The sequence below is a fragment of the Prenolepis imparis genome, unplaced genomic scaffold, assembly GCF_030444845.1.
Source record: "Prenolepis imparis isolate NDT839.2.m4 unplaced genomic scaffold, iyPreImpa1.0 SCAF_6, whole genome shotgun sequence".
Taxonomy (NCBI): domain Eukaryota; kingdom Metazoa; phylum Arthropoda; class Insecta; order Hymenoptera; family Formicidae; genus Prenolepis; species Prenolepis imparis.
In genome coordinates, this window is record NW_028141164.1 from 11,529,135 (window position 1) to 11,554,645 (window position 25,511).

Sequence of the window (25,511 nt, forward strand, 5' to 3'; positions counted from 1 at the left end):
TTTTCTTTTACCTCAAATCACCAAATTTCTAATGATCCTTGTTCCCAATGGTCTTTTATTTATCATTTTTTTTTAAATATAAAATAAAATCTCGCATGTGATCGTTAAAAAAAAGAGAAAGAATTTATTTTATGCAACGCACGTATATAAAAACTTATAATTAGATGATTATGCAACGTATAAAAAATATAAGAATGATTAATTAAATAGAGAATTTTTATTTTATCTCAATTAAAAAGATATAAAGTACATTTTTGATCTCTTTCCCTTGTATTTTAAATAAGTTATATTTTAAGTATACGTTCTTTCGTCTCAATCTTATTGTTTTCCTTTCGACAGTGAAAAAATTAATAAATCTCACAAAGAATTTCACGAAATGGCCGAAGCCGTGGCAGAGAGGTTGCTCGATCTGCACTGTAGATTAATTTCCTTGTACATCCTTAACGAAGCGGACTCTCTCAGCTGGCACAGCAACAAACCATTCTTCGAAAGAGAGCGATGCTCCTACGTTATACAGATGTGGTGGCTATATATGCAAGGTAAAACTAATACTCGGTTCCCATTTCTCTCCTGAGTAATTGTATAATGTCATAGTGGGACGGTATTTTATATAGATACAGATTTATAATACGCGTAAAAAAAACGAATATGCTAATATTTTCAGGTACTAAGGCGGATTTATGGAACACAGTCTCACCTAAGATGGCACAGCGTGTATTTTCAGAAATGTTAAACGAGTCCCTATCCATCATAACGACGCGATTCATTCACGTAAGGCCACGATATATCACAACTAGTTCCGATTAATATCCTTCAATTTATTCTGTTCTTTTATCTCTCTATATAAAATGCTTTATTGTTATCATGAATCACACCAAATGAAACTCGTTTGAAATCGATTTATTCTTATCATTTGCATGCATTATACATTCGTCTGCAATTTATTAAAATGCAACGTTCGATTGTGTTGCTATTTGTGCATGTGATTAAGTAAGATGAATTAAATCAAAGAATGCAAATAATAAAATAAAATAATTACAGGGTCGACCGACAGTGGCGAGATCCGAGCAATTTTGGTCGGACGCCTTTAATGTGCTCTGCTGTACGGGATATCTGGCTTTAGGCGCATGTGTCGATGGCGACGGAATGATAGGTGCACGACCGAGTAATTTGCCGACAGCGATAAGAGATATACATGCGAAATGTAATGAATTATTAATCTGCTTGCTACTTAGGGGCACTCCTCTCCGAGAATTGTATCAGGTACGAGTCTCCAGAGTGTCTCTCAGGCTCTTAAAACATTTTCCAACAAGTTAAACATTATTTTTAAAAAACCCACATTTTTATTAAATAAATTAATTAAGTAAATGTACTTTATATAAATTGAAATGTGTACTACGTTTTATATGATACAATTATAGCACTCAAAGAATCGTATATCAAAGAATTACCTCAGGTACGGTTTTCAGTGACAGGCTTTTAAAATATTTTCCAAGCTAAACATGGAACGAAAAGTACATTATTTTTATTAAATGTAATTTTATGAATTAAAATTACACAAAGAACGCATAAAAAGATAGAAAACTGTATCACTCATCGATTTAACTCGGAATCTGAATGATTTAGCGATATTGAAACGCGTACATTTAATATGATAAAAAAAAATATTTTAATGTTAAACGATAAGTGATTATACTTTATTCAGATCTTTCGACACGGATTGGAAAATTTAGCGATACTGCGATCTCGACGCAGTCCGGCCCCATGGTTATTAATATGCGCTCCGAATTTATTGGGATTAAACGCGACTAATACCCCAGCTGATATTATAACGTTACCCGAGGACAAAGCCGTCATCCTCGAGTTGAATGTCATGAGGCATCAGCCTCAACCCAGCTGGCCTCAACTGATGAAAGTAATTTCCCAATAACGTAATTTCGAAGCTCCCTTATTTATTTTTAGCACTCGCATCTTGTCATCAAACTTCTTTCTATTTGCAGGTGATATCGATGAACGATTACGTCGTAGGAAAGATGCTGTTGAAGACCTTGGTACGTCAAAACGTGGGCTTTACGTTCGTGGACGAATATGACGCAGTTGATAAATCGAAGAAGAACGAAAAGAGTTGCGGCGGCTTTTTATGTAACGGATCAGCGTGCGATAAATCGCTAAAAATAACTTCAGCTTTGGCATTGTACAGCTTATCTCACATATTAGTGGTGACCATTAACGAACCGGAGCGTGTAATTATACCCGCATTGAAGCAGGATCCGAACTGGTCCAATTATCTGGATAGACAACAGGTCGAGCGCTTTTATGAAATATCGTTGGAAGATTTAATCGTGTAAATTTATACCAATTCTCATTAAAACATTTGCATTGATTTAATGTGCGACGATAATGCAAGTCTATATATTTTAATAAATGTGGAGAGACGTAAAATATAGAAATGAAATTATTAATATTAAGTAACATTTATTAAAAATAATCATCAGATTTCTCGCGTAAAATTTGATAAAATTCCAGAAAAAATACCTAACTTTTTATTGTATACAATTTTCAACAATTTAGTAATGTATCAATTTGCTAGTTATAATTCACATAATTATTTTACAGGTCTGGAATCAATCGAGGCCACCCTGGCTCAACGCATTGATAAAGCCTCTGAAGATCATGATGCAACCGGTGGTCGAGCTGCTTCTGGAAGCTGCGAAGGTAATTTTATAATACATCACAAGCGCGTTTTAGTCATTCGTTTTGAATAAAAATCGCGGAGCCCTAGGAGAGACATAAAATTCCTCGTAGATATTTAGAAATACATTACATAAATTTTGAAAATTATCTTCAGACAGGTGCCAGCATATATCAAGCCATGTCGCTGGCGATCGGATGCTTCGCCGAGTTATACGTGACGGCCTCGACCCCAGTTTTGCGCACAGCGTTCGCCCTCAACGATAACATTCCCGCGCATTGTCGTCCGATCGGAGGCAACATGTTGCTTCAAATTCTCTGCGCCGCCCTGTACTCCGGCCTCCTGGACGTGTCCGCGAAGAGCGGTGGAAGAAAGGGTTCTCGTGATACACCGGGTTCCAGGGACGCGAGCTGCGAGCTGAGCCCCTTCAACCCTTACGATAGATCGACTGTTGCCACGACTCTCGCCGAGGCGATTTGCAGCATCGACGAGGACAACAAGCACACGGCGCAGATAGACTCCTTCGTGCTTCTCGTAAGAGACAGGTGCGTCTCTTTTTTTTAAGACTAGAAATTAATTAATCTATATCTGTGATTATTTTTAACTTAGGTAGCTTTTGGTTAGAAACGATCGATTTTTTTTATGATTTTGTAAATTGTATTATATGAGAAAAGTATAGAAGTTGTAGCAGTTACTTAAAAAAATATGTTACATATTATATGTATTATATAATATATTTTTATAATATAATATATATTATCCAATATTACTTTCGCTAATACAATTTAAATGCGAAGGTAAATATAAAATATAATAATGTACATTATCCAATCTATTCTTGCATAATGTACATTATTATGTTATATATATTTACCCTCGCATTTAAATTGTATTAGCGAAAGCGTCGAATGTATAAAATCTCTAAAAAATAGAATTTGCAAATTTTGATTTAAATAATTAATGTAACGACTTAATAAAGTTACTTCACTTTTAAGTAATTCACTTTTAACTTCTTTAATTTGATATTAATTGAAAATGTTATATTTTCCATTTTACGTTATTTAAGCAAAAACTTTGTTACAGCCTCGGAAGAGAAGATCAAACTTCGAGGAGCGACGAATTACAGAACGTGACTTGCGTCATCGAGACTTACACGGACGAATTGTTGTTTACGAGTACTGGACGACGTTCGTTAAAAGTGAGTAACGCGATGACGCATTTCTGGGAATGCTCGTATATTTGCCGCAATAAATATATGAAATAAATAAATTGATATTCGTAAATTAATTTATTAATTTTGCGATTAATTTTACGTGTCAGATTACACACGAATATCTAATCCGAGCGTCCGAATGGGTCCTAAATAATCTACGTTGCGACGAGAAGAACAGACAGACGGATTTGATGAATCTGCCGGAAGTCTCACCCATCATAAAACCTCTCACGCATTTGATGTTTCACATCGAGGACACTTGCTTTGATCAGGTTAGTAATAAAACTTCCACCCTCTAATCATAAAAATTATAGATTTCGATGTCTACTAGAGCAAATTTGTTTTTTTACTTATTAATTAGTGTGTATATATGTATGTGTGTGTATATATATATAATATATATATATATATATATATATATATGTTGCAAATAATTTTTTATTTATAATAAAAGCATGATGAAAAATAAATTAAAATTATTGATAATCGCTTTAAATTCGATACATTGTTTATACATTTTATTCATCGGTATTCGTGTGCAGAGAATTTTTTGCAGCGATATTGTATCTTTTAGATAATGATATATAATTACTAAACTTTTATGTGATGTATAAAGAGAGAATCTACAATAATTAAACGTCGCACGTTTTCTCAAATATTGTACTTAGAGCATTAATACGATAAATATATAAGTTTCCAAAAATCTTTACAATTCTATAAAATCATATTTGTATATATTTGTGTTTTAGTTTATGGTTAATTACGAGGGAACAAATTGGTCGAAGGTATTAACGATGCCTTTGTCAATTACCTTGGAACGTGTACGAAGTCAAATTCTTTTAAGACCAGAATTGAAGAATGTCGGAGATCTCACTCATGAGGATAAAGAAGTGGTGCAATCTATCAAAAGGATCTGCTCGTTTGTCCGATCAGCACGTTTCAAATAAGCTGTTTACACATCCAATGTAAGTAATATTTCTCTCTCCCATTATATCTATATTTAATAGCCTCGCATTATTTTAACTCTATATAGCCCCACTCTTATACTATATTTATTTAATAATATTCGTTTTCAACATGTATTTTTAAAATATCGTATACAGAAACGCGCTTTTTTAAGCAGCCATTTATTTCTGACGTGTTTTTAGCCATTGTTTTTTAACTATTGAAAATCTTTATCGTGATTTTACGATAAAGTAGCCTGCGTTCTTCCCATTTTTTGCATAATATATTGAAAAATAAACGATCACGCAATTTCTTCTTACGGAAAAGCTTGATCTCGCCATCGAAAGTTTTTAATTCCGGCTTTAAGAGAATGTCTAGAGTTTTTAAGTTTAGACTTTTTAATCTGTATAGAAAAAAAGAGGATCAGAGAATCGTTTTAAATCGTCGCTGACGTGAATTAAGTTTCCTCTCTTTCCTGCATTTAGATTATCATCGAGCTTAACCGTATCAAAAAGTATCTAAATTATCTTATTATCTCATAAGACAATTCTGCATCGTTGCGCTATAAAAACGCAAAGACACGATGCATTATTTTTGCGGAAAGTATTCCATAATAGTGGGATTCGTGGGAAATGAAGAATCTTGTAGAACACATTTGCTGCAGAGGAATAAATGTCACACAGTGTTACATAATAATTTATTTTTAATTTTGCAAATTGACATATTCACACATTTTTGAGACGCGACCCTCTTTTTGCGGCGAATAGTCTGTATTTTTTTTCTTTTTTTTCTCTTTTTTTTTCTTTCTACACATATATATTTTCAATCGCCAATCTCCCAATCTACATGCACCAAAGTTTTGCGATCGGCTCCCATAATACGCATAAAATTTTTAAATTATCGTAACAGTTTTATAATCCGCCCTGTATATTATACGTTTTATAGACAGTGCAGATATCATTTTCTTTTTTAATCATAATACAACGATCATATTTGGCACATTTATCGAAAGACTGCGCCTATTAATCGATCGATAGACCAACAGGCCAGCTGTTGAAAATTATAATGTAGAAGTACTCAATGACGCTTTAGATTTTAGATTTTGCATATAATAAATCTTGTCTTTCTTTGAAGAATATTCAGCGACAAATTGGATAAATAAAATGAATGAACGAAATGATTCATTATAAAAATAAAAGGAGTTTTGATAGATCTTGTCCTGAATGGGCAATGAAATGCTCTCTATGTCTTAAATTTATTTCGATACAAATTCAACTTGAGAAAATTTGCTAATTAAGACAGTAGATGTTGATGATGAAAAAGGATTACGTTTAAATTTTCACAAATTAAATGTTTAACGTTTAAATTTATTTCTCGATTTAGTATTTAGAAACTACACACTCTCTAATTTTAAATTTTGACGTAAATTAACGTCAAATTAATTCGGTACATCATCGGTAAATCGCTTGGAAAGTCTGAAAAGAACGTTCTGTATGTCATCGCGCGGGGCGCAAATTATTTCTACGTCTCTGTGCCGATGTGCGTGTAATTAAACGAAGGAACAATCAATTGCTTTCGTAACGATCAGAGCGATTCAGATTGTTATCCCCACAATGAAGGACTTAGGCCAAGTGTCCTTTTACAGCGCTGCCGCTAATTAACGAAAACGAGACGAGGTAAAATTGTCTTGAATTGATACCACATTCGCAATTATACAGAACAGATACAAAGTGTCTTTAAACGTGTGAGATATATCTCTTGAGATTAATTATCCGTCTCAAGGCGAAATTGAGAGAATTACGTGAAGTGTTCCGAGAACACGTTGTTTCAAATTTAGTTAACGCGCTCAAATAATAATAATAAGAAGAAGAAAAGACACACAATTTTTTTTTCTCGCTTTTAATTAATCCTTCGGATTATGCGCAATCTGCAAATTGCGAAGAAATTAGCTTTTTAAGTAGCTTCGCTCCTTTTTTTTAAGGGTAAGAGAGGTCAGCGAACAAAAGCATATACGAACACAAACACACACGTACACACCACACCCACACACACATACACACGCACACGCGAGACGCGAGTTATACATAATTTATACAAGAGAGAGTAGTCGCGTTTTCATCAAGAACGAATTGGAAAGGTGTCCCGATCAGCCTCGCAATTAATTGTTGTTGTCGTATCCCACGGGTCTCGGCAGGGCCCCCGCCTGAAACACACCGCTAATTACTTAATTGCTCGTGAAAATCCAATTAATTGTGCGCTGTCGCGATTCACTTGTCCCGAGTTTAACGCCGAGCGAAGCCAAAGAGAGTATTCAGCCCTACGAAAGGTGGTCTTTATGCAGGTATCTGCGGTTTTTTTTTTACAAGTAACAAATCTGAGAGAGAGAGAGGGGCGTTATAAAATATGAAAATAAAATGCAAGAAATAAAATGCAAAATTATCGATGCGATACGATCCAGACATCGGTTTAATGATACAAAACGAGAAGGCGGAAGCAAGAAATTATATTGGTCAAAAATATATACACGTGTGGTCAAAGGATTGACAATCGAGGGTAATTTGGGAAGATTTGGTAAAGGAAAAGCTTCTGTAAAGAATATAGAAGAAGCTCTCCCTAATGTAAATGACACTTAATACGATCTTATTAGAGGGACGAAATTGTGCGGCGTGATTGAATAGGAAAATGCAATCCAATTTTCGTCTCAGCGAAATATCTTCCCTTGTTATTATAATATAATTTTCGTGTAATATATTTTCAATAGTTTATTTGAATTATATATTTTTATTCGGATTAAACTATTTATATATGTACGAGAGCGCATCTTTATGTCGCTTAAATTATTGCTAAAATATTCTGAACTATGCTCTTTTAAACTGAATCAGTGAAAATGTCACTGATTAAAGCAGTAATAAGATTTCATCAAAGATCAGTAAATATTTCACTGAAAAATCAATCTTTCCGGTTTCAAACAGATTTCACTATTTTTAGTGTCATATTTACAATTGAAACTATTATTTATTAATGATATATATCATTTCGTTAGTATGTAATATATAAATGCGAGCAATATTATTTTTAAAAAAGGAAGGAAAAACGTGTCTCTTGTCAAATCGCCGACTGATCGATATCGCTGACAGTTTGCTGATACAGATAAGAATTTCAGTAATGCGTTACATCACTCTCGAAAATTTATACTTGTCACACCGTCGTCGTCGTGATTGCCGACAATACTAAATTCGCGGCTTCGATAGGGGACTTTTTGCGAAACAGCAGATAATTGCCAAATTCACTGGAACGAGAGAAGAGAGATTCTCCCCTTTATAACACATCATCCAAGCCGCGTAAACTTTATTTAACCTAGAAGAGAATCCAATCGCTCTTTGATGAAAAATTTAAGCTCGTTTTATTAAATTATTCCTTTGTAATTTCGAGATATTTGAACGACTCTGATTCTTCACCGCTGGCCATAATCTTTTTTTTTTTTTTTTTTTTTTGTGCGAGAAAAACGAGAGCGAAATATCGTCTTATATAAGTACAGAATAGATAGAACGTACCTCGAGAGAGAATCTTATTGATATAAAAAAATTAAAAAAATTACTTTTATAATTTATTTTATTTTAATTAACTGAAAAGAGATGCGCGATTATCTTATAAATAAATATCCAAGATAAATAGTCAAAAAACTATAAAGATATACCGGAAGAAAGAGAATATTTTTTTTATATACATTACATATGTATATATATATATTTTATATACATTTTTTATATACATATATAAATATGTTTCTACTAAATACGAGAGATCGAGATGCTAATAATTTTTTTTATATTATTTCTTTTACGGAAAAGATAAGGCGTCGGTTCTTTCCTTGGCTTTTCTGTTTAGCAAAATTCTGTTAAGCAAAATTAGTGCTTTTTTTGGCACACATCTATGTCAAATATCTACCGCAGGAAAAACTCTTCTTTTCGTCGTACAGACGTGACAATGTACCTTTGTTAGAAAAAGGTCGCGCGCTTCGTCGAGCACAAGGCGACATAATGTTATTCCGTCAGGCTTTTAAAGACGAAAATTTCGTATCTGCTCTTTCCTCAGCTACCTTTTCAACGGCAACGTACTACAAATTATGAGATATACATGTATACTTTCATGCGTAATACATGACGCGTAATGTTTCATGAAACGTAATAAAATAAAATTCAAAGTTGAAATAAAAGATGAGTAAAATTGATTTATTAAAACATGTGCATTCTCCCTAGAGTCGCGCGTGAGTGGATTCTACATTAAATTGCATTCCTCTCAAATTGAGCACATATGTGTATATCATAATGATAAGCGAAACGCACCTATACGTATCTTTAACAAACGTATATATGAATATATTATACGTACATCTGTATAAATTGTAATTTGCTCATTTTTCCTTATATTAAAACGCATGCACACTAAAAGGAAACGAATTTGGTTCGTTGAATATTTATCTTGGCATTTTATTAAAAGAGAGACGTTAAATATACATATATGAATTAATATATATGTACATATATGTAAAAACTTTCTTAAAGCGAGATAGCTTTTTCCGCAGTTTCTTTCATCTCTTATCATCTCTTTGAAATATGCATTTGATAAATCTGGAGTATTCTTATAGATATATCGCGCAAATGACAATATTAACAAATGCTAAAAGGCAAATTATTTATCGACTTATACTGAGATATTTCAAGCCGAACAGGTTTTTCCTATACCTCTACGAATATAGAGCTAAAAGAATTTTACAATATTTTATCGTATAGAGACAAATGTAGACGGTTTGTTTTAATTTGTGTTAATGGTCTCTTAAGATATCACACATGATAAAATAAATAAAATTGGGATAATGTAGACATATAGAAATAACGTTGTTAAAAAGATAATGACAATTGGAATTTTTTTTTTTTTTTTTTTTGATAGACAATCGACGCTAAATTGATTTTTAAACAGAAAGAAAGTGCGCGATATTAAACCGATTAATAGTTTCTATCCGCAGCAATAAAATTGTAATTCCGTCTGACGTCTTCTCGTTTTTAAACACCGAAATACTCGTTTCTGTGAGGGATGATTTCAATTTCCTTATTTTTCTAATTACCGCGTTATGATCCCTGTCGTGCTGTCCTGCGAGACAAAACCTGCATGTACTACGGTTTGTTTCGCGAGAGTCGCTTCACTCTCGCTAATTACGAGAAAATTAATCTCGCGAGGGAATACGAGTAACATTAAGATTAGAATGCAAAGGGGATTCGCGAAAAGCATTACGAATTAAACTGTGCGCACTAGGAGACAGAAGTAATCCCGTAAGTCAGGCAAAATAAGCGTATCTATCTTAAAAAAGAATATAAATATTCGTTGTTGTCAACGTTGTTCAACATGTGTCACTAAATTACGAAAAAACTTTTTTTTTATATTAGCCTTTCTTTGCGGTCGATCGTATTTATTTAAATGTCCGGGTAAAATTATAATTTCAAAATATGCATAAAGCAAGAAATATTTTTCAAAGTAGTGAGTATAAGATTTAATGAATATATAGATAGAGTTAATCTCTTAACCAAATTGCATATTTAATTAATTTTTATTTGGACGGTAAAATTGCGTAGATTTATAATATAAATATAAATTCAAATAAGCTAAATACAATGAGCTTATTCGAGTTAATTAATTCACATGAGTTTCATTATATTTGATATTTAATTCTATTATATAAAATTAATGCTAATATAGCATATGCAAATTTTAAGAATTTAATTTATAATCATAATTTAACTCTAAATGAAAAATTATAAACTCGATTAATAAAATGGAAGGGTATCTCATAGAACATAACAAGATTACCAAGTTTAGTTTAGTTTGGGTTTAGTTAGGGTTAAGATCTAAATGTCATGTAGCCTCTCTTGTTTGTATAATACAAAACATGTAGTGTTTCATCCATCTCTCCTAGAGTTCGTGTAAAACATATACCAGAGACAGAAATAAACTCACAAAAATTACATATTGAGATTTTGAGACATATGTATTTATTTTCATCGCACCAATTTTAAAACTGAGTTTGCATAATTTTGAAAATAATAAAAAAGAATAATTAAAATATTTTTTTAAAAGGCTTCCACAGTATCTAGTTTTCTTTTAGAGATACATATGTAACATGTCGCGGAATTCGCGATGAAACACTTCACGATTGATGTATGAAATATTTTATGTTTTATCTCACTGAAAAACAGTGATTAATCACTGATGATGTTAATTATAATTATAGCATTATAATTCAGTGAAATTTCATTAAGAGAATCAATTAGTGATAGTGGCTGTTTCAATCAATAATATTTTTAATGCATCTTATGATAATTCATATCAAGAGAGTTTTATTCTAGATGTAGGAACTTTTTAAAAAATTGCAATCCACAAAATAAATACATAAAAAAATCTTTAAAAGCTATATCTTGCACATGTACGATTATTATTGTTATTTTAGTGAAATATATTACTATCATATCAGTGAGACATAAGACGAGCGAGCAAAGTATGAGTGTTTTCATTGAACCTTAATGAGATATTCTCTGATAAAATCTTGCGTCGCTGCTTTAATCAGTGACATTTTCACTGATTCAGTTTAAAAGGGAGCACTAAAGATTTTTTTTACAAAGATATAAGATTTTATTTCGATATAGAAAACGATAAAGACTTACGGAAATGTGCGGTCCGGAACGACCGAATCGAAGGCGCAGCGATGGCGATCGCTGCGACTTGCGGATCATCAGATGCTCCAGCGGGATGCCACCGAAACCTGCGTTATCCAGCGCATTGCGTTGCAGCAAAAGCCTGTAGAACTCGTGAATGTTTTCCGCAGGCGTTTTCTCCGCCATCTCTTCTGTAACATATACATCGAAAAAATTGTATTATTCTCATCTTAAGTATATGCCACTTATCTTTATAATATCTTCCATTAAAATAAGAGCAAAAGGATCCTCTTTAAGAAGAAAATTCTCTAAAGAGATTTTTATTAGATATTCTTAACATGCAAGAATATATACTTAATGGGATGGTTTTTTATCAGCGTATTATTGAAATTATTAATCGTGATGACAAAAAACAGTCATACAAATGAACATTTGTCATTTATTACATGTATATTTAAATGTTGCACATATAATTGAATATTTCTTATGTATTTGACATAGTTAAATACACATTTTTGCTTATTATATTATTATTTTTAATGTTGATTGGTAAACTTATAAATTTATTATAAATTTAAATAATGACTTTAATAATTATATTTTATTAATTTTTATTCTAAATTTATTATTAATTTATTATATTTATCTATTGCGAAGCTGAAGTTGCAAAACAAGAATTAAGAATATATTCTCAATTTAAGAGGATATTCCAAAAAGCAAAAATAAAGATAGGAATATCTTTATTCATTAAGAATATCTATTGAGAAGATTTATTAAACATATGCATTTCAAGAAAACAATTTTTTCGGTGTATGTATATTCTTGATCTCAATCGTCAATCATCAATTTTCCACGGTAGAAAACGAACATCTTCATCGATTCTTCTTTCACACAGAAAGAATTTTCTCTTAGAATTTACCCTGAAAATCATGGTAATTGTGAAACAATATGGTATATATGGAAAGAATTTTATGAGACTGATTAATATTTATCACAATAAAATATAAAATATGTTTAATAAATTTTACTATGCAGTTTAGTAAAAATCAAACATATTTTAGCTATCTGACTCGAGTAACGAAAAGGTATGATATAACGGTTATTTATGAAGACATATATTCGGGAGATAACTTGTCTAATATGAGATGAGAGGAGCGGAAAAATATTAAAAGGAATACAGTTAAATCACGTGTCTTTATGCATTTAGCGATCGCAACATAGATTATTCCGTTTTTGTTATTTCATTAAACGTGAAAAACAAAGATAGATGATGTCGCGAAGTGGAACGTAGCGCGAAGCGTGTGAAGCGTACGAAGCGTACGAAGCGTACGAAGCGTACGAAGCGTACGAAGCGTACGAAGCGTACGAAGCGTACGAAGCGTGTGAAGCGTATGAAGCGTGTGAAGCGTATGAAGTATAGAGACGGCGCGCCGCGACGCGTCTATCCAACATGGCGGGAACGCGGCGATAAAAGTATGTACGTGTGCGGTGTAATATCAAAGTTATCGAAAATAAACTATCTCCGCCGTGTTGTGTTAGCTATACTGAACTTCGATCGTGCATTTGCTATCGAATTATCGCGTTCTTTGATTAGTCATTACTTCGGTTCGCGTAATATCACGCGGTGAAGCCGATGTTATTTTCGTGCATTTTTCCGTTAACAATTACAAAAATATCGCGAGTACGCTGTGGATCATCTTCGAGTAGGATAGCGTCGCCAATATGTATTCAATTGATAAGTATAATCATTATTAATCCTGTGTTTTGATATTTATCACTCGCGTATCATAAATTTGGCGTTTCAATATAATAATTTGTCTAAAAAAGTGTATTTAACGATGAGGTTAATTTGTCGTATAAACGGAGAAATCGGATGAGTCGACACGGATCGTAATTTTTGTCGTCTAGTCGCTATATAATAAAATGCGTGTCCCGTGTGATTAACGTCAAGAATGTCGTGAAAACTGTCGTGCGATTGTTGCATTCTGTTAATTAGCGCGCGCGTAGTAGTAATTAACCGTGTTTTCGCGAGTGAGTGCCATGAAGGACCAACAAGAGATGAACAAGGGGGAAGGAGAAGGAGGCGAGATCTAAGGAGACATCTATGGAGCAGCTGTGTATGGTGAGTCAAAATTATAAATTATGTATATACATATATGTTTGTAAATTTAAAATTACTCATTTATTTCTGCAATAATGAGAATAATATGTGTGAGAATAATAAGTATGGAAATACAATTATCGCGAGATTTCATTTAATTTATATTATATCAGCAGATATGATATATCGTTTCTGTAATACGAACATGTAATTTTTCAAAGCACATTGAAACAGATAAAAAACGAAACAACAATTTTTTCGAATTTATTCAATTTCTACACAGAGAGAATTTTCTCTTAGAATTTATCCTGAAAATCATGGTAATCATGGAACAATATAGTATGGAAAGAATTTTATGAGAATTTCTCTGATTAATATCTATTGCAATAAAATATAAAATATGTTTGAATAATTTTACTATGCAGTTTAGTAAAATTAATCAAACATGTTTTATATTTTGTAATAGATATTATTATTTTTATTGTGATAAATATTAATCAGAGAAATTCTCATAAAATTCTTTCCATATTGTCCCACGATTACCAAGATTTTCAGGGTAAATTCTAAGAGAAAATTCTCTCAGTGCAGAGATCAACGATCAGGTTGTCATACTTTAGTTACTTGGGAATTAACATACACGTTTTAAAGGCATCAATAGACTTTGTCTCGATCAATATTCGCGTGTACGATATCTAGCTTACAATTCTGGAAACAAAAAAATATTTATTATCGATGAAGCTTGATCTTTGAAATGCTTCCCGCACGATGTGATGCAGGCGTCGCGTCTTCTTTCAGACAAATGTAAATCAGGTGTGCGCGCATCCATCTTTTATGCGAAAATGGAGAGAAAGTATGACGCTTTTTACAAGTATACGTTCGTTTTATGCGACATTAAAAGGCTTTACGATAAGTAGCGTTCTCCGTATGAGAGAGCATGGGAGCTATACGAATTGGTGGGCGTTTATACAAGTATACACTATCGTATACCGTAACGTGTATATACCATCGTAATAACGATTATTTACTTTTATTAGTTCGCATAGATCGTCTTATGAAAAAAAAAAGTTTTATCGACGATGTTAACGTTATCCGATGTATCATTTATCATATACGTGTACATCCTTACATTCTATTCAGAACTATTGACGCTTTTATTATATATAGTATCAATCTCACCTCTTTTCTAAGGGAAAATAGCGATATGTAGCTCTTTTATAGTTTTGTATCTCTCGAGATTGTATAGAGACAAAATAGTTTCTCATAAATTTTAAAAGACAATGAGGACTGAAATTTAAAACGATGAGCTCTACTGTTAATCATAAAGCGCCTGGAGAATTATTTTTTATTCTCGTTACATCGTTTCTCTCACACTTAACACGAAGCTAAATAGAGAAAAGAATTTTTTTGAATCATGTTAATTTTTAACTTCGAAACCATATGTATTTATGTTAGATAAAAAAAATGGTACGTTTCTCTAGTCATTTTTAAGATAACGATTCGATATAGACTAAACGAAGATAAAAAGCGAGTAAAAGTTTGTATTTTAACAGAGTATACGTGTCGACCTTGCAAGAATACAGATGACAGAATTTTCCCGCGCGTTTCGATATCCCACAAAGGCAAACAGATAACCATTTTCCGATTGGATAGGCACTTTTCAACTTTGTGAAAAACTTGCGTGATAAAATTCGAGAGCGCGACGACGCGAATGTAAAACATATGTGGTCTTTTTTTTATCGAAAACCGCAACGCTCGTGCACACAAAATCGACCCGACATTTTCTGGGAAACTCGAATACGGATCGGAAAAAAATATCAGAAAATAATATATTGCAAAATTACAACGTTTTGCGAATTAATGTAAAAAAATAAATAAATAAAATCGACAGCGCGAGTTTAAATGTAGATAGGGCTGTTCGACACACCTGTTGACTATCGTATAGTGCAATCAGTTGCCTTTTCTGCATATGCAATAATGCAAATCGTGTTACGATTAAATAGCTTGCTTTTATTTCGCTAAATAATGGCTTCTTCAATCAGCTCTTGATAAATAATACATCGAAACTGCAAAATATATCGTCTCGAGAAGAAAACTGACGCTCCTCTCCTCTCCTCTGAATATTAAATAAAAAAATGATTAATCGAAATATATATGCTAAACTATACAACCGAGCGGAAACTAACATCGAAGTTTGTGCCGCTCGATCGAGCGCTTTCGCCGGGAGAAATATCGCGTATATTTGGATTCGCCCATGCATGAGTCGCCACGCGATTGAAACGTATCGATCATAGATGCCTATGTACACATAAAAAGATTCTAACATAGATAACTCATCCGAAAGTGACGATGTTATTTTACGAAAGCGATTGTTGCGTCACAGAAACAGGACCTTCTTACGGCGGATTTTATTGAATGGAGAGATTTGTGATTGATCGCGGGTCCCCGAGTTTAGGGCAATGATGAAAATGATGACACGTTGGATGATCGATGTCGAAATACAGCGAAGTCTCTCCTTTTGTGCGAGGCGCGAATAATATTTAATCTCTAATTAATAATATTTAATCATATTTAATCTCTGATCACAACCGCGTTTGTCAATAAACGAGAATGAATGAATGCTTCAAGTATAAAGGACTGTATTTTCAAGCCTATATGTCAACGTTCGATTCGCATTGATTGATCATCGCAATTAATATCGCGAATAAAAATTAAAATTATCTCTATCAATTTAAAAATAATTTTCTTAATAATTGTCTTATTTTTGTAATAAGCATTAATGATGTTAAATTCCTTCTTTCTTTGGATTTAATCAAGATTATTCAAGTCTTATATTTTTTTTCCGAAATATGTCTCTGTGTGAAATTTTTAATTCTTTAAAATTTTATAATCACTTATAATCGTAGTATTTATTTTTGCGTATTGATCCATCGTCAAAATGTCTCGTATTATTTTTATTAAGCTTAACGATAAAGTTTCTCTTTTTCTGAGAAATTTGAAGTTCTAATTCGATTCTACCTTCTCGTTTCACTCTATTTTTCTTTCTTTGTGGAAGAGAACTGGATTCTTATACTTGAAACGTCTACCTCACTAAATGTTTTTCATTTTTAATCGTTTATAAACTCTCTCTATTGATCTTAACATTGTATTTTACAATACTTTATATAGGTCGCAGAATATACTCTACACTCGCGAGTTGTGAAATATTCTGCGCATGATATGAGAATTGTGATATACGAATTAAATTATTCTAGGGATATAGGTGAAGATAAAAAAAATAATCTCATGTATATACATGTATAACGAGACATATTAGCCGTTATATATTATAACCAGTGCAATATAGACGGAAGATTTAATTAGACTTATGTTTTTGTTATAATCATCATCTATAGAAGCCGCCGAGTTAATAATCCTCCCCCGCGATCATTAATTATTGTAGTGGGAGACAACTTACTCTCACGTTGATACGTGGCATTACTGGTAATGGAATACAGAAAACGTTATCATGCCAAGTGAGAGTAAAACTTTAATGAGACTTACAGCTCGGCGAGAGAGTAGTTCAAAAGAACACTGGAGTTTATTAAAGGAGCAAAAAATAATTATAAGAATTGAACGGATTTGACACGCGGTGAGTGTCAAAGAAGTTTCAAGATATAAGGAAATAATTTATAAATACATAGTTCTAGTGCGCAGGTGATAGTATTTAATAGGGGAGCTGCCTGGATTTAACCCCCTTCCCTCCCCCCGAAATCTAATCAATTAAGTTGTTAGCAGTTTCCCACTTATAGAACATTGCTTTATTAAATAAAATTACAGTCCATTGCTTAATTAATATTAAATATGAATTCGATTTAATGTAATCGCTTGTCCAAAGTTTTAGCCCCCTCCCCCCCGAAACAAAATCCTAAATATTGTTCAACGTGTCGTATCAGTTTTAGCAAAAGATTTGAAAAATCGATGCAAAGTCTTTCACCAGCAATAATTCGAAATTAATTTTAAAATTAATTATAAAAAATTGTGCAGTAAGAAAATTAATCATTCGATTTGTATGTTATGCTTTCGATTTATAAACGAAGAAGGTAGGAAGGATGTACATTAATAATTGATTCGCAATTAATTACCGGTCATTTATATTAATCTTTAAAGAAGGAAGAGGGAGATGAAGAAGATAGGTGTCTCGCGGCGATTTAATCGATTAGAGGGAACTGAAAATTTCAGGGGTTTGAAAATTTGATTCGGAAACCGTGTGTGTGACATGACATGTAACTTACCTCCGTAATCCATGTAATTCTCGGTGGCGTTTACAAGGCCGATTGTCACGATGAGAAGAACGAGAGCGGCGCAACGTTTAGCGTACATGATGCTCGTATCCTCTGCAATCAAGCAAAGCGGATTTATTTTTCACGGTTGATCTCGCTTAATCTTTAAACGAGCTTCACCTATCGAGAGAGCGCACATATGTGTATCAAAAATGTGTTATCTAATCGCAACGAACGCAAAGAACGGTACTTTAAACGCCGTGAAAATAAAAGGTTGTATAAATATCTCTCCATAATATTCGTCAGCGGAAACACGAGTAAAGTGCAATGTATAATTTCGTTTTACTCTATATAAGGGTGCTTCTTGCGCTCTTACGCAAGATGAGCCGCTACTACGACGCCCCCGAAAAATTGCATAACACTTCTCTGACATAATGAACGTCTGCGACGGCGAACGTTTGACACAAATGAGGAAAGATAAATTCAAGACCGCCTACGTTAACATTCGTCGAGTACGAACTTAGCCGTTGAATAACATTCGGTGCAAGAAACCTTATTAGAATAAGCTTTAGAAGCGCAAAATCCCCAAGTGTCGTTGTAATAATTTTATTCGCGAAGAACATTCCGCTAAATCACCTTCCAGTCGTAAAGAGCCATCGAAATGCAATGTTCATTCCGCGAGTCACTTGATGAATTCGCGTCTTCTATTAATATATGTACAAATCGATATTATCAATTACTATAAACTTGAATTATTTTATTGTACTTATTTTAGCGTAGTTTCTTTATACGAGTTTTTACAGTTAAATTACTTATTTTCTAATCAAGCCGCTATTTATGGGAAATATAAAATTATAAGGAGAAAAAGTATGATTTGCACAGCTATGTTAATAAATTATTCTTGCATCTCTTATTATTGCGGATGCTTACTACGTTCTTTTTCTTAAAAGAATGCTGCTTTCGTTATTTTTATTTTGAAGGGAGATATTAAATCACGACGAAAGAAAGAAGAGTTAATGAATAATGTAAAATTTATAGTTACTATAATGGGACATTAATCTGTAAATACTTTTAAAAAATTAAATATTTAACGAGAAAACAATTTATATACACTGTATATGTATAATAATTTTTTGTGCTTTTTTTATCGAAATCGATATTCAGTCTTAAAAGACTGAAAAATTTCGATACTTGAGAAAATACATTGTTCATCAAAAGATTTCTCAATTTTTAGAGTTGATATAATATGTATATTATTTTTTTAAATTTTTATTAAACATTTTTCATCGTCAGCCAATACACTTTCATTGATGAATTTCTCGCATAGGACGAATGTAGCTAGTTTTTTCACTGATTAGAAATAACGTTTCGAGAGCGTAATTTTATCGAGAAAGTCTTTCAATTTATTTTAGAGTATGAAGTTGAAGTGCACCCACGCTTTCGGGTCACGTTATCGGTGTAATCAAAGTTAAAATAGAACGGGCCATATTTCTATGGTGGTACCCAGTAGTATCTAGTCAGCTATCTTACTATTTATATCGTATAATGGCACGACAGGGAGTAGAAAAAAAAACCCATCAGCCCCGCGTTTCCTGAATAATTCATCAGATTTATAATTATGACTCTCCTTAGAGGCTCGCGTCTACCGCGAGACGACGTCGCACAGATTAATAGCATTAATAAATGTGTTTGTTAATTTTTTCCGGTGACATTATTAAACGTGACAACATATCTCCCATATCGAAATTATTTGGGGACAGTTTCGTGCACCGCTACATAGAATTATAACGTGATTCAGAATGAGGATATATTATATATGCAGGCATCGCGAATGTATATCACGTTATCGTGTGTGTGCGTAATCCAGAGATATAACCCCCATTAATGCGCGACCGCGGAACAAGAGAACACCTCACCCATATATGTAACACCTGTGCCGATGCCATGTGCAATTTGCGTGTCCGGCCGTGAAATTCATGCATAGACCAACGAGGTAAATTCTGGGAAGATTACCTTGTTTAATAAATTATCCAATCCTAATAACGACCTTTCGTCGTTTCGTGATTATTTTAAAGTTTTTTCTCTCTTGATTTTTTTATCTTTAATCGCAACGGCAAATGTATGAGTATTACGTATTTTGTTTGCTCAAGATAAAAAAAATTACATTAATGCAAACACAAGTTTCATTCCCTTGTCGCTCTCTCTCTCTCTTTCTCTGAAGATTCATTACAAATTCTCAGATTATTCATATAAAGACTATTAACATTTGAACAATATTGTAACTCATTTAAAGAGGAGATTGCGAGGTTTTTTTATCCAAGAATACAGATTATATTATGAATAAATTATGCAATGTTTTTTCTCCACAAACGAAAGAATCATCACAGAAAGATCACTGAAATAAATATATCGCGATATTTGTTTTACATTTTGTGCATTTGTACAATGCTATTTGCATTTATAAATTTTAAAATTATTTATATAAAGTATTTAATTATTATAAATTTATTTACGTATAAAGTCAGAATTATATATTTAAATAAAAGATACAAAAATTTAAAAAAAATACAAACTATTCAATATTTTCGAAAATTTCATTTTCTCATTCAATACATACTCAGCATATTTTTTTATTTAAAGTATTTTTTCGTCAAACGGATATATTTTTTTTTTTTGTAATTTTGACTGCACAGAGATTCAACATAATTTACGTTTAATTTCGTCATTTACGTCACGGTAAGTTCTAAACGCTTGTCGCGAAATATGATCGATCCCCAAGTTGTCGATCCTCAATTCATCGCCAATTCTATGGGCGCGTTATAACATATGACATACTGATTACTCGCACCGCATTTATCGAGGTAAATCCGTTTAATCGTTTCGTTGATATTCGATATAGAACGTATATATACACCCATGTATCGAACAGAGACATAATATACGCTTATGCATAATTGTTTTATAACGCGCGAATGCGTTTCTCAACTGCATAACATAATTTCATATATATAATACACAGGTTATTTCATAAGATTTTCAATCTCCGCACATATTGCGATAAATTTGAAGACAGTTGGTCTTTATTAAAAATTTAATAACACGTTACTTTTTTCATTGAATGTAATCTCAATAACCACGATTTTAATTAAGCTTCTGTTAAAGCAATATAATTCTTAAAAAGCCGAGTTTGTAGAGGATAAAAAAATAGATAAGAGTTTTAAATCTCTTCGAATTCTTGGATATTTTTTGAAGACTTTATAGAAATGTGTGTATATTTTTTTAAATGTGTTGAATTAAAATAATTTGATACAATTTTTAAATTAAAAAATATTTGCACATTAGAAATCTCTCTTCTTATTATTGTTAATGATCAAAATCTCACGAAAAGCAAGCCGATTTGAAAATTCCAAAGCTTCTTTATAAATAACACTAGTGTAAAGAAATAGTCCACATTTCTCAATCTTGATCAACGGCAATTAGCTTGCTATGCTTCCCAAGGTAATAATTGCAATAATTGCCCATCTCCTTTTACCTCGGGATGTTGCTCCAGGCTTTTAAAGGACATAAATAATTTACGCGTACCGCTGAAAATGGTAAAATCGTATTTTTGCTTCCTCGACTATCCTTTTGCCCGCGCTGATACTTTGTGTGCGCAACCACTTACAAGAACTTTTAATATATTTACTTGCCGCTCAAGGAAGAGGTAATTAAATTCTTGTTGTATAATCATGAGTATCGGTAACCAAGCGGAAAAAGCATCGTCGTAAAAAAAACCCGATTATTTTGTCACTCTTGTAGTCCGGCGACGATCGCGATAATTGTCCTCTCTCGCGTTAATTAATCATTAGTCAAACATCTTAATAAGCGCGCAATAACAAGAAGCGCGTTTGTTAATTTGTTACGCAATAATCTGATAAATCGATTTTATCGCGTTTTATTGATTCGGGGGGTATATGGTAGAATTACATTTTAAAAGCTTTTCTCCGGAGCGTCTCGAGAAAAGCTTTTGCTCACATAATGAATACTTGGTATATCTTCGAGGTATATCGATACTTGAGCTTCCTACAATTTTACTTACTGTTCCGTTAAATTTTCAAGCTACTCGCTCACCCAGGTGACTTTGATTACATCAGGTGCATAAATGCGCGCCGAAGGTGACGCGTAAGTTTTAAATGAATTTTCGACACAATGATATCAGTATTTAACACTCGAAAAGTTCGATAAAAACGTGGACGTGTAACAGAAACTACTATTTTATGTATACGAAAAACGAATTTGTAAATTTGTGACTTGTTATTTGTGAAAATAAATGCTATAAATATTCAAGAGAAAGAAAGAGAAAGAGAGAGAGAGAGAGAGAGAGAGAGAGAGAGAGAGAGAGAGATTTTGATTATTTAATAATTAAATATTAAAATATTAAACTTACTCTCAAGTATAATTCGCGAGTTGCATAATAGCACAGTAAAAATAAAATAATAAGATGCATAAAAATAAAAATAAATATTTTTTTTTAAGCATTAAAGAAATAGTGAAAATAATAATATACAAATTTTAAAATTTTCTATTTAAAATTATCTGACGATTTTTCAAGATTTGTGACGTTTGACAAACGTCGAAACGACTGTATAAACACATCAAACTCCATATAATGAGTTGCTTTTAGTTGAGTTTATTTATTTCATATGCGTAATATTAATAAATGACCCTAAACACTTCTGTTTGAAATGTTGAGGCGAACAAAGGATCTGATCGAATAAATGAACTATTGGAAATATTGTCACGACGTGTACATATAATAATGCTAAACTTCAAGCGTAAAATTTAAAACAGCAATAACTGTGTTTGCGCCGCATTAAACATATATAATGTACACAAGAACGTAAAATATGTGTACGTGTGTATTGAAAATAATTACACAGTTTTAATCAAATCATTCTGCAATTTGCAAATATCCAGCCAATCGTGTAGCTTGTATAATCTTGCTATAGGATATCAATCTTTCTTTGTCCTCTGTTTTATACCTTTGACCTACGTTAATAATTTATCACCCATTACGTTGCGATAAAAAACAATAATGACTGCGCGACCGATATATATTTTCAATGGATTACGTACATCATAAAGGCAGCATACTCAATTTTTATAGCAAGTACAAAAGCGTTTTTTGTTTAAATTGTTATCGATCAGACGTATCGAGGTAATAGTTACGCGCTAAATACTTTGCTACTACATTTTAATAGTTGATTTTGTAAAAGATACGGAGAAAAAATGGAGGCGATTAAGTAAAAATATATTTTTTTTAACATGTAAATATTCCTGATAATTATGCCATTATTAATTATTAAGAATATTTGTATCCATGTATAACTTTACATTTATAAATTATATAGAATGGTCCAAATGCTCTTAAATAGCTATCTTGTTCAGACAGAAGTAGAGTATATCTGTTAAGTATTTAAGTAAACCTGTTAAGTATTAAGTAAACCTGTTAAGTATTAAGTAAACCTTGAGTATTTCAGTCTTCTTTTCTAAATTTCGATCTATGTAATATATATTTACAATTATTTATAATAATTCCATAATCTAATAATTGTGTACATTTCAGAATTGTATCTGTATAATAAGATATAATGCTGAAATATACAGAATTATTCTAATACTGAAGAGAGAAAGAGAGAGAGAGAGAATTCGAGAATTAATTCGGCTTAAAACTCATTAATCTTGTATCTATTACGCGCCATTATTGAGTTACGTAAAATAATAATACAATTCTATGCGTATTCTCGTTAATTATATTGCGATAATATCATGATTCTTTAGCTTTTGCAGAAAAACAAAAATATATATCTGAAACGTGTGCATTAACTTACAAATATAAGGAAACATATTTTTTTCACACATGAGATATTTGTCGATAAATATGAAACATAAAAATTAATTAAATTGCGAGAAATTACAATATATCATTTATTCCCGATTATTTATAAACGATTGTTATCATTTTGGTCCAATGGAAAGAAATGAGTTTAACTTTAATGAACTAGATAAAATTAAATCATAGAGCCATCACATTTTATAAATTTGCAATATTCGTAAATATCGTTAAAATAATGATAAATGAATTGACTTATATATTTATTAAATTTACTATATAAGATTTCACTTTTCACGAGTAACGATTGCGAGAGAAAAACTAAAACGCGAAAAGAAAACGTACCACAAATGGATCTAAGATCAATCCTTTCAACCGAATCTGATTTACGATGGTTTCTGTGCGGTTTAAACGGAAGCTTTTCGGAACAAACGAAGGTAACTAATGTAATAAGAAATAAAATAAGTTACACTTAACATTTTATCGTGATTGATATTATAAATGTTATAAAATAAAAACCATAATAATTTGTCATTTATTACAATGCCATTATAAAACAAAATAATATAAATATCAGCAGAATAAACTACTTTTCAAAACGATAATTCTTTTCAACAAACATATTTAATTAGAATTACATTTATAAATGTGTATGAGAAAAGGTTTAAATTTAAATTTTATTTTATATATAAAGTATAATGCCATCTAATTTTTTTCACCATTACTTTGAAACTCAATTTGCATATTACACAAATCTATGATCTCGGATTCAGCACATTTAATATTAAATCTAACGCTAAATATGCAATCGGGGAATAAAGGTTTATTGTGGGTCAATTGTAGCAAGATTTAATAATTTTTGCGTCGACAAAAAGCAGAAAAATACAGACTCGAAGCGACAAGAGCGCATATAGGTACACAGAAAGAATTTTCTCTTGGAGTTTACCCTGAAAATCATGGGTAATCGTGAAACAATATGGTATGGAAGAAATTTTATGAGAATTTCTCTGATTAATATTTATCACAATAAAAATAATAATATCTATCACAATAAAATATAAAATATGTTAGTATGGTAAAATTAATCAAACATATTTTAAAAATTCTTTCCATACCATATTGTCCCACGATTACCATGATTTTCGGGGTAAATTCTAAGAGAAAATTCCCTCACAGTATACATATATATCTGTTTCGAAAAAAGATCAGAAGAAACTAGGAGAGAGGAGAGCAGAGCGAAACAAATCGTCGAACTCACCGCGTTCGAATTCTTGAGCCTTAGTCTCTGAGATGACGAGCGGAGATTGAGTGGCTCGCACGTTACGACGGTAATGATGCGAAGTGTGGCGATACCGAGGGACCCTTTATATATATATGGGGAGCCGCGCTCTGCCTTCGATGGGGGTTGAAAGGGAGAGAGAGAGAGAGAGAGAGGGTGAACAGGTGGCCGCGCGAAAGCGGCCACGCGGTCATGGGGCGCAAGCGTCCTCTTCTTGCCCTACCCCCGATTTCCTCTCTCTGGCTCTTTACCACCCTCTCGCGCGCCGAGACGAAACGGGAGGACCTTTTCGCCGTCGCGCGGTTATGCGTATGCGGATTTTCTCTCCCCCGGAATCGGTTTTCATTAAAAAATCGTCACGGCATACAGCTACGCGTTTCGAAGGAGCGGAAAGATGAGAAAGAACTTAGAAATTTGTATTGTTATGACAAGAATAGGGCTTA

The 25,511-nt window shown here is 32.4% G+C and overlaps 2 protein-coding genes across 5 annotated transcripts in view; one reads left to right on the top strand and one right to left on the bottom strand.

Annotated features, from left to right (window-relative positions):
• LOC145936945 (uncharacterized) overlaps positions 1–25,511 on the top strand; it is a 50,014-nt gene that overhangs the window by 2,198 nt on the left and 22,305 nt on the right. For all 4 annotated transcript variants that reach the window (XM_083039634.1, XM_083039635.1, XM_083039632.1 and 1 more), the window contains 10 exons: positions 340–539; positions 665–771; positions 1,042–1,263; positions 1,706–1,915; positions 2,001–2,303; positions 2,617–2,715; positions 2,849–3,237; positions 3,776–3,890; positions 4,013–4,177; positions 4,655–4,870. In XM_083039634.1, coding sequence (XP_082895760.1) covers positions 340–539; positions 665–771; positions 1,042–1,263; positions 1,706–1,915; positions 2,001–2,303; positions 2,617–2,715; positions 2,849–3,237; positions 3,776–3,890; positions 4,013–4,177; positions 4,655–4,852 — 2,008 coding nt within the window. In that variant the 3' untranslated portion in view covers positions 4,853–4,870. The remainder of the gene's footprint in view (positions 1–339; positions 540–664; positions 772–1,041; positions 1,264–1,705; positions 1,916–2,000; positions 2,304–2,616; positions 2,716–2,848; positions 3,238–3,775; positions 3,891–4,012; positions 4,178–4,654; positions 4,871–25,511) is intronic.
• LOC145936954 (short neuropeptide F) lies at positions 5,536–25,162 on the bottom strand. Its single transcript, XM_083039645.1, has 4 exons — positions 25,048–25,162; positions 17,930–18,031; positions 11,567–11,748; positions 5,536–7,053 (listed from the first exon to the last, which is right to left on the bottom strand). The coding sequence occupies exons 2-4, from the start codon at positions 18,015–18,017 to the stop codon at positions 7,009–7,011; spliced, it is 315 nt and encodes a 104-aa protein (XP_082895771.1). The 5' UTR covers positions 18,018–18,031; positions 25,048–25,162; the 3' UTR covers positions 5,536–7,008.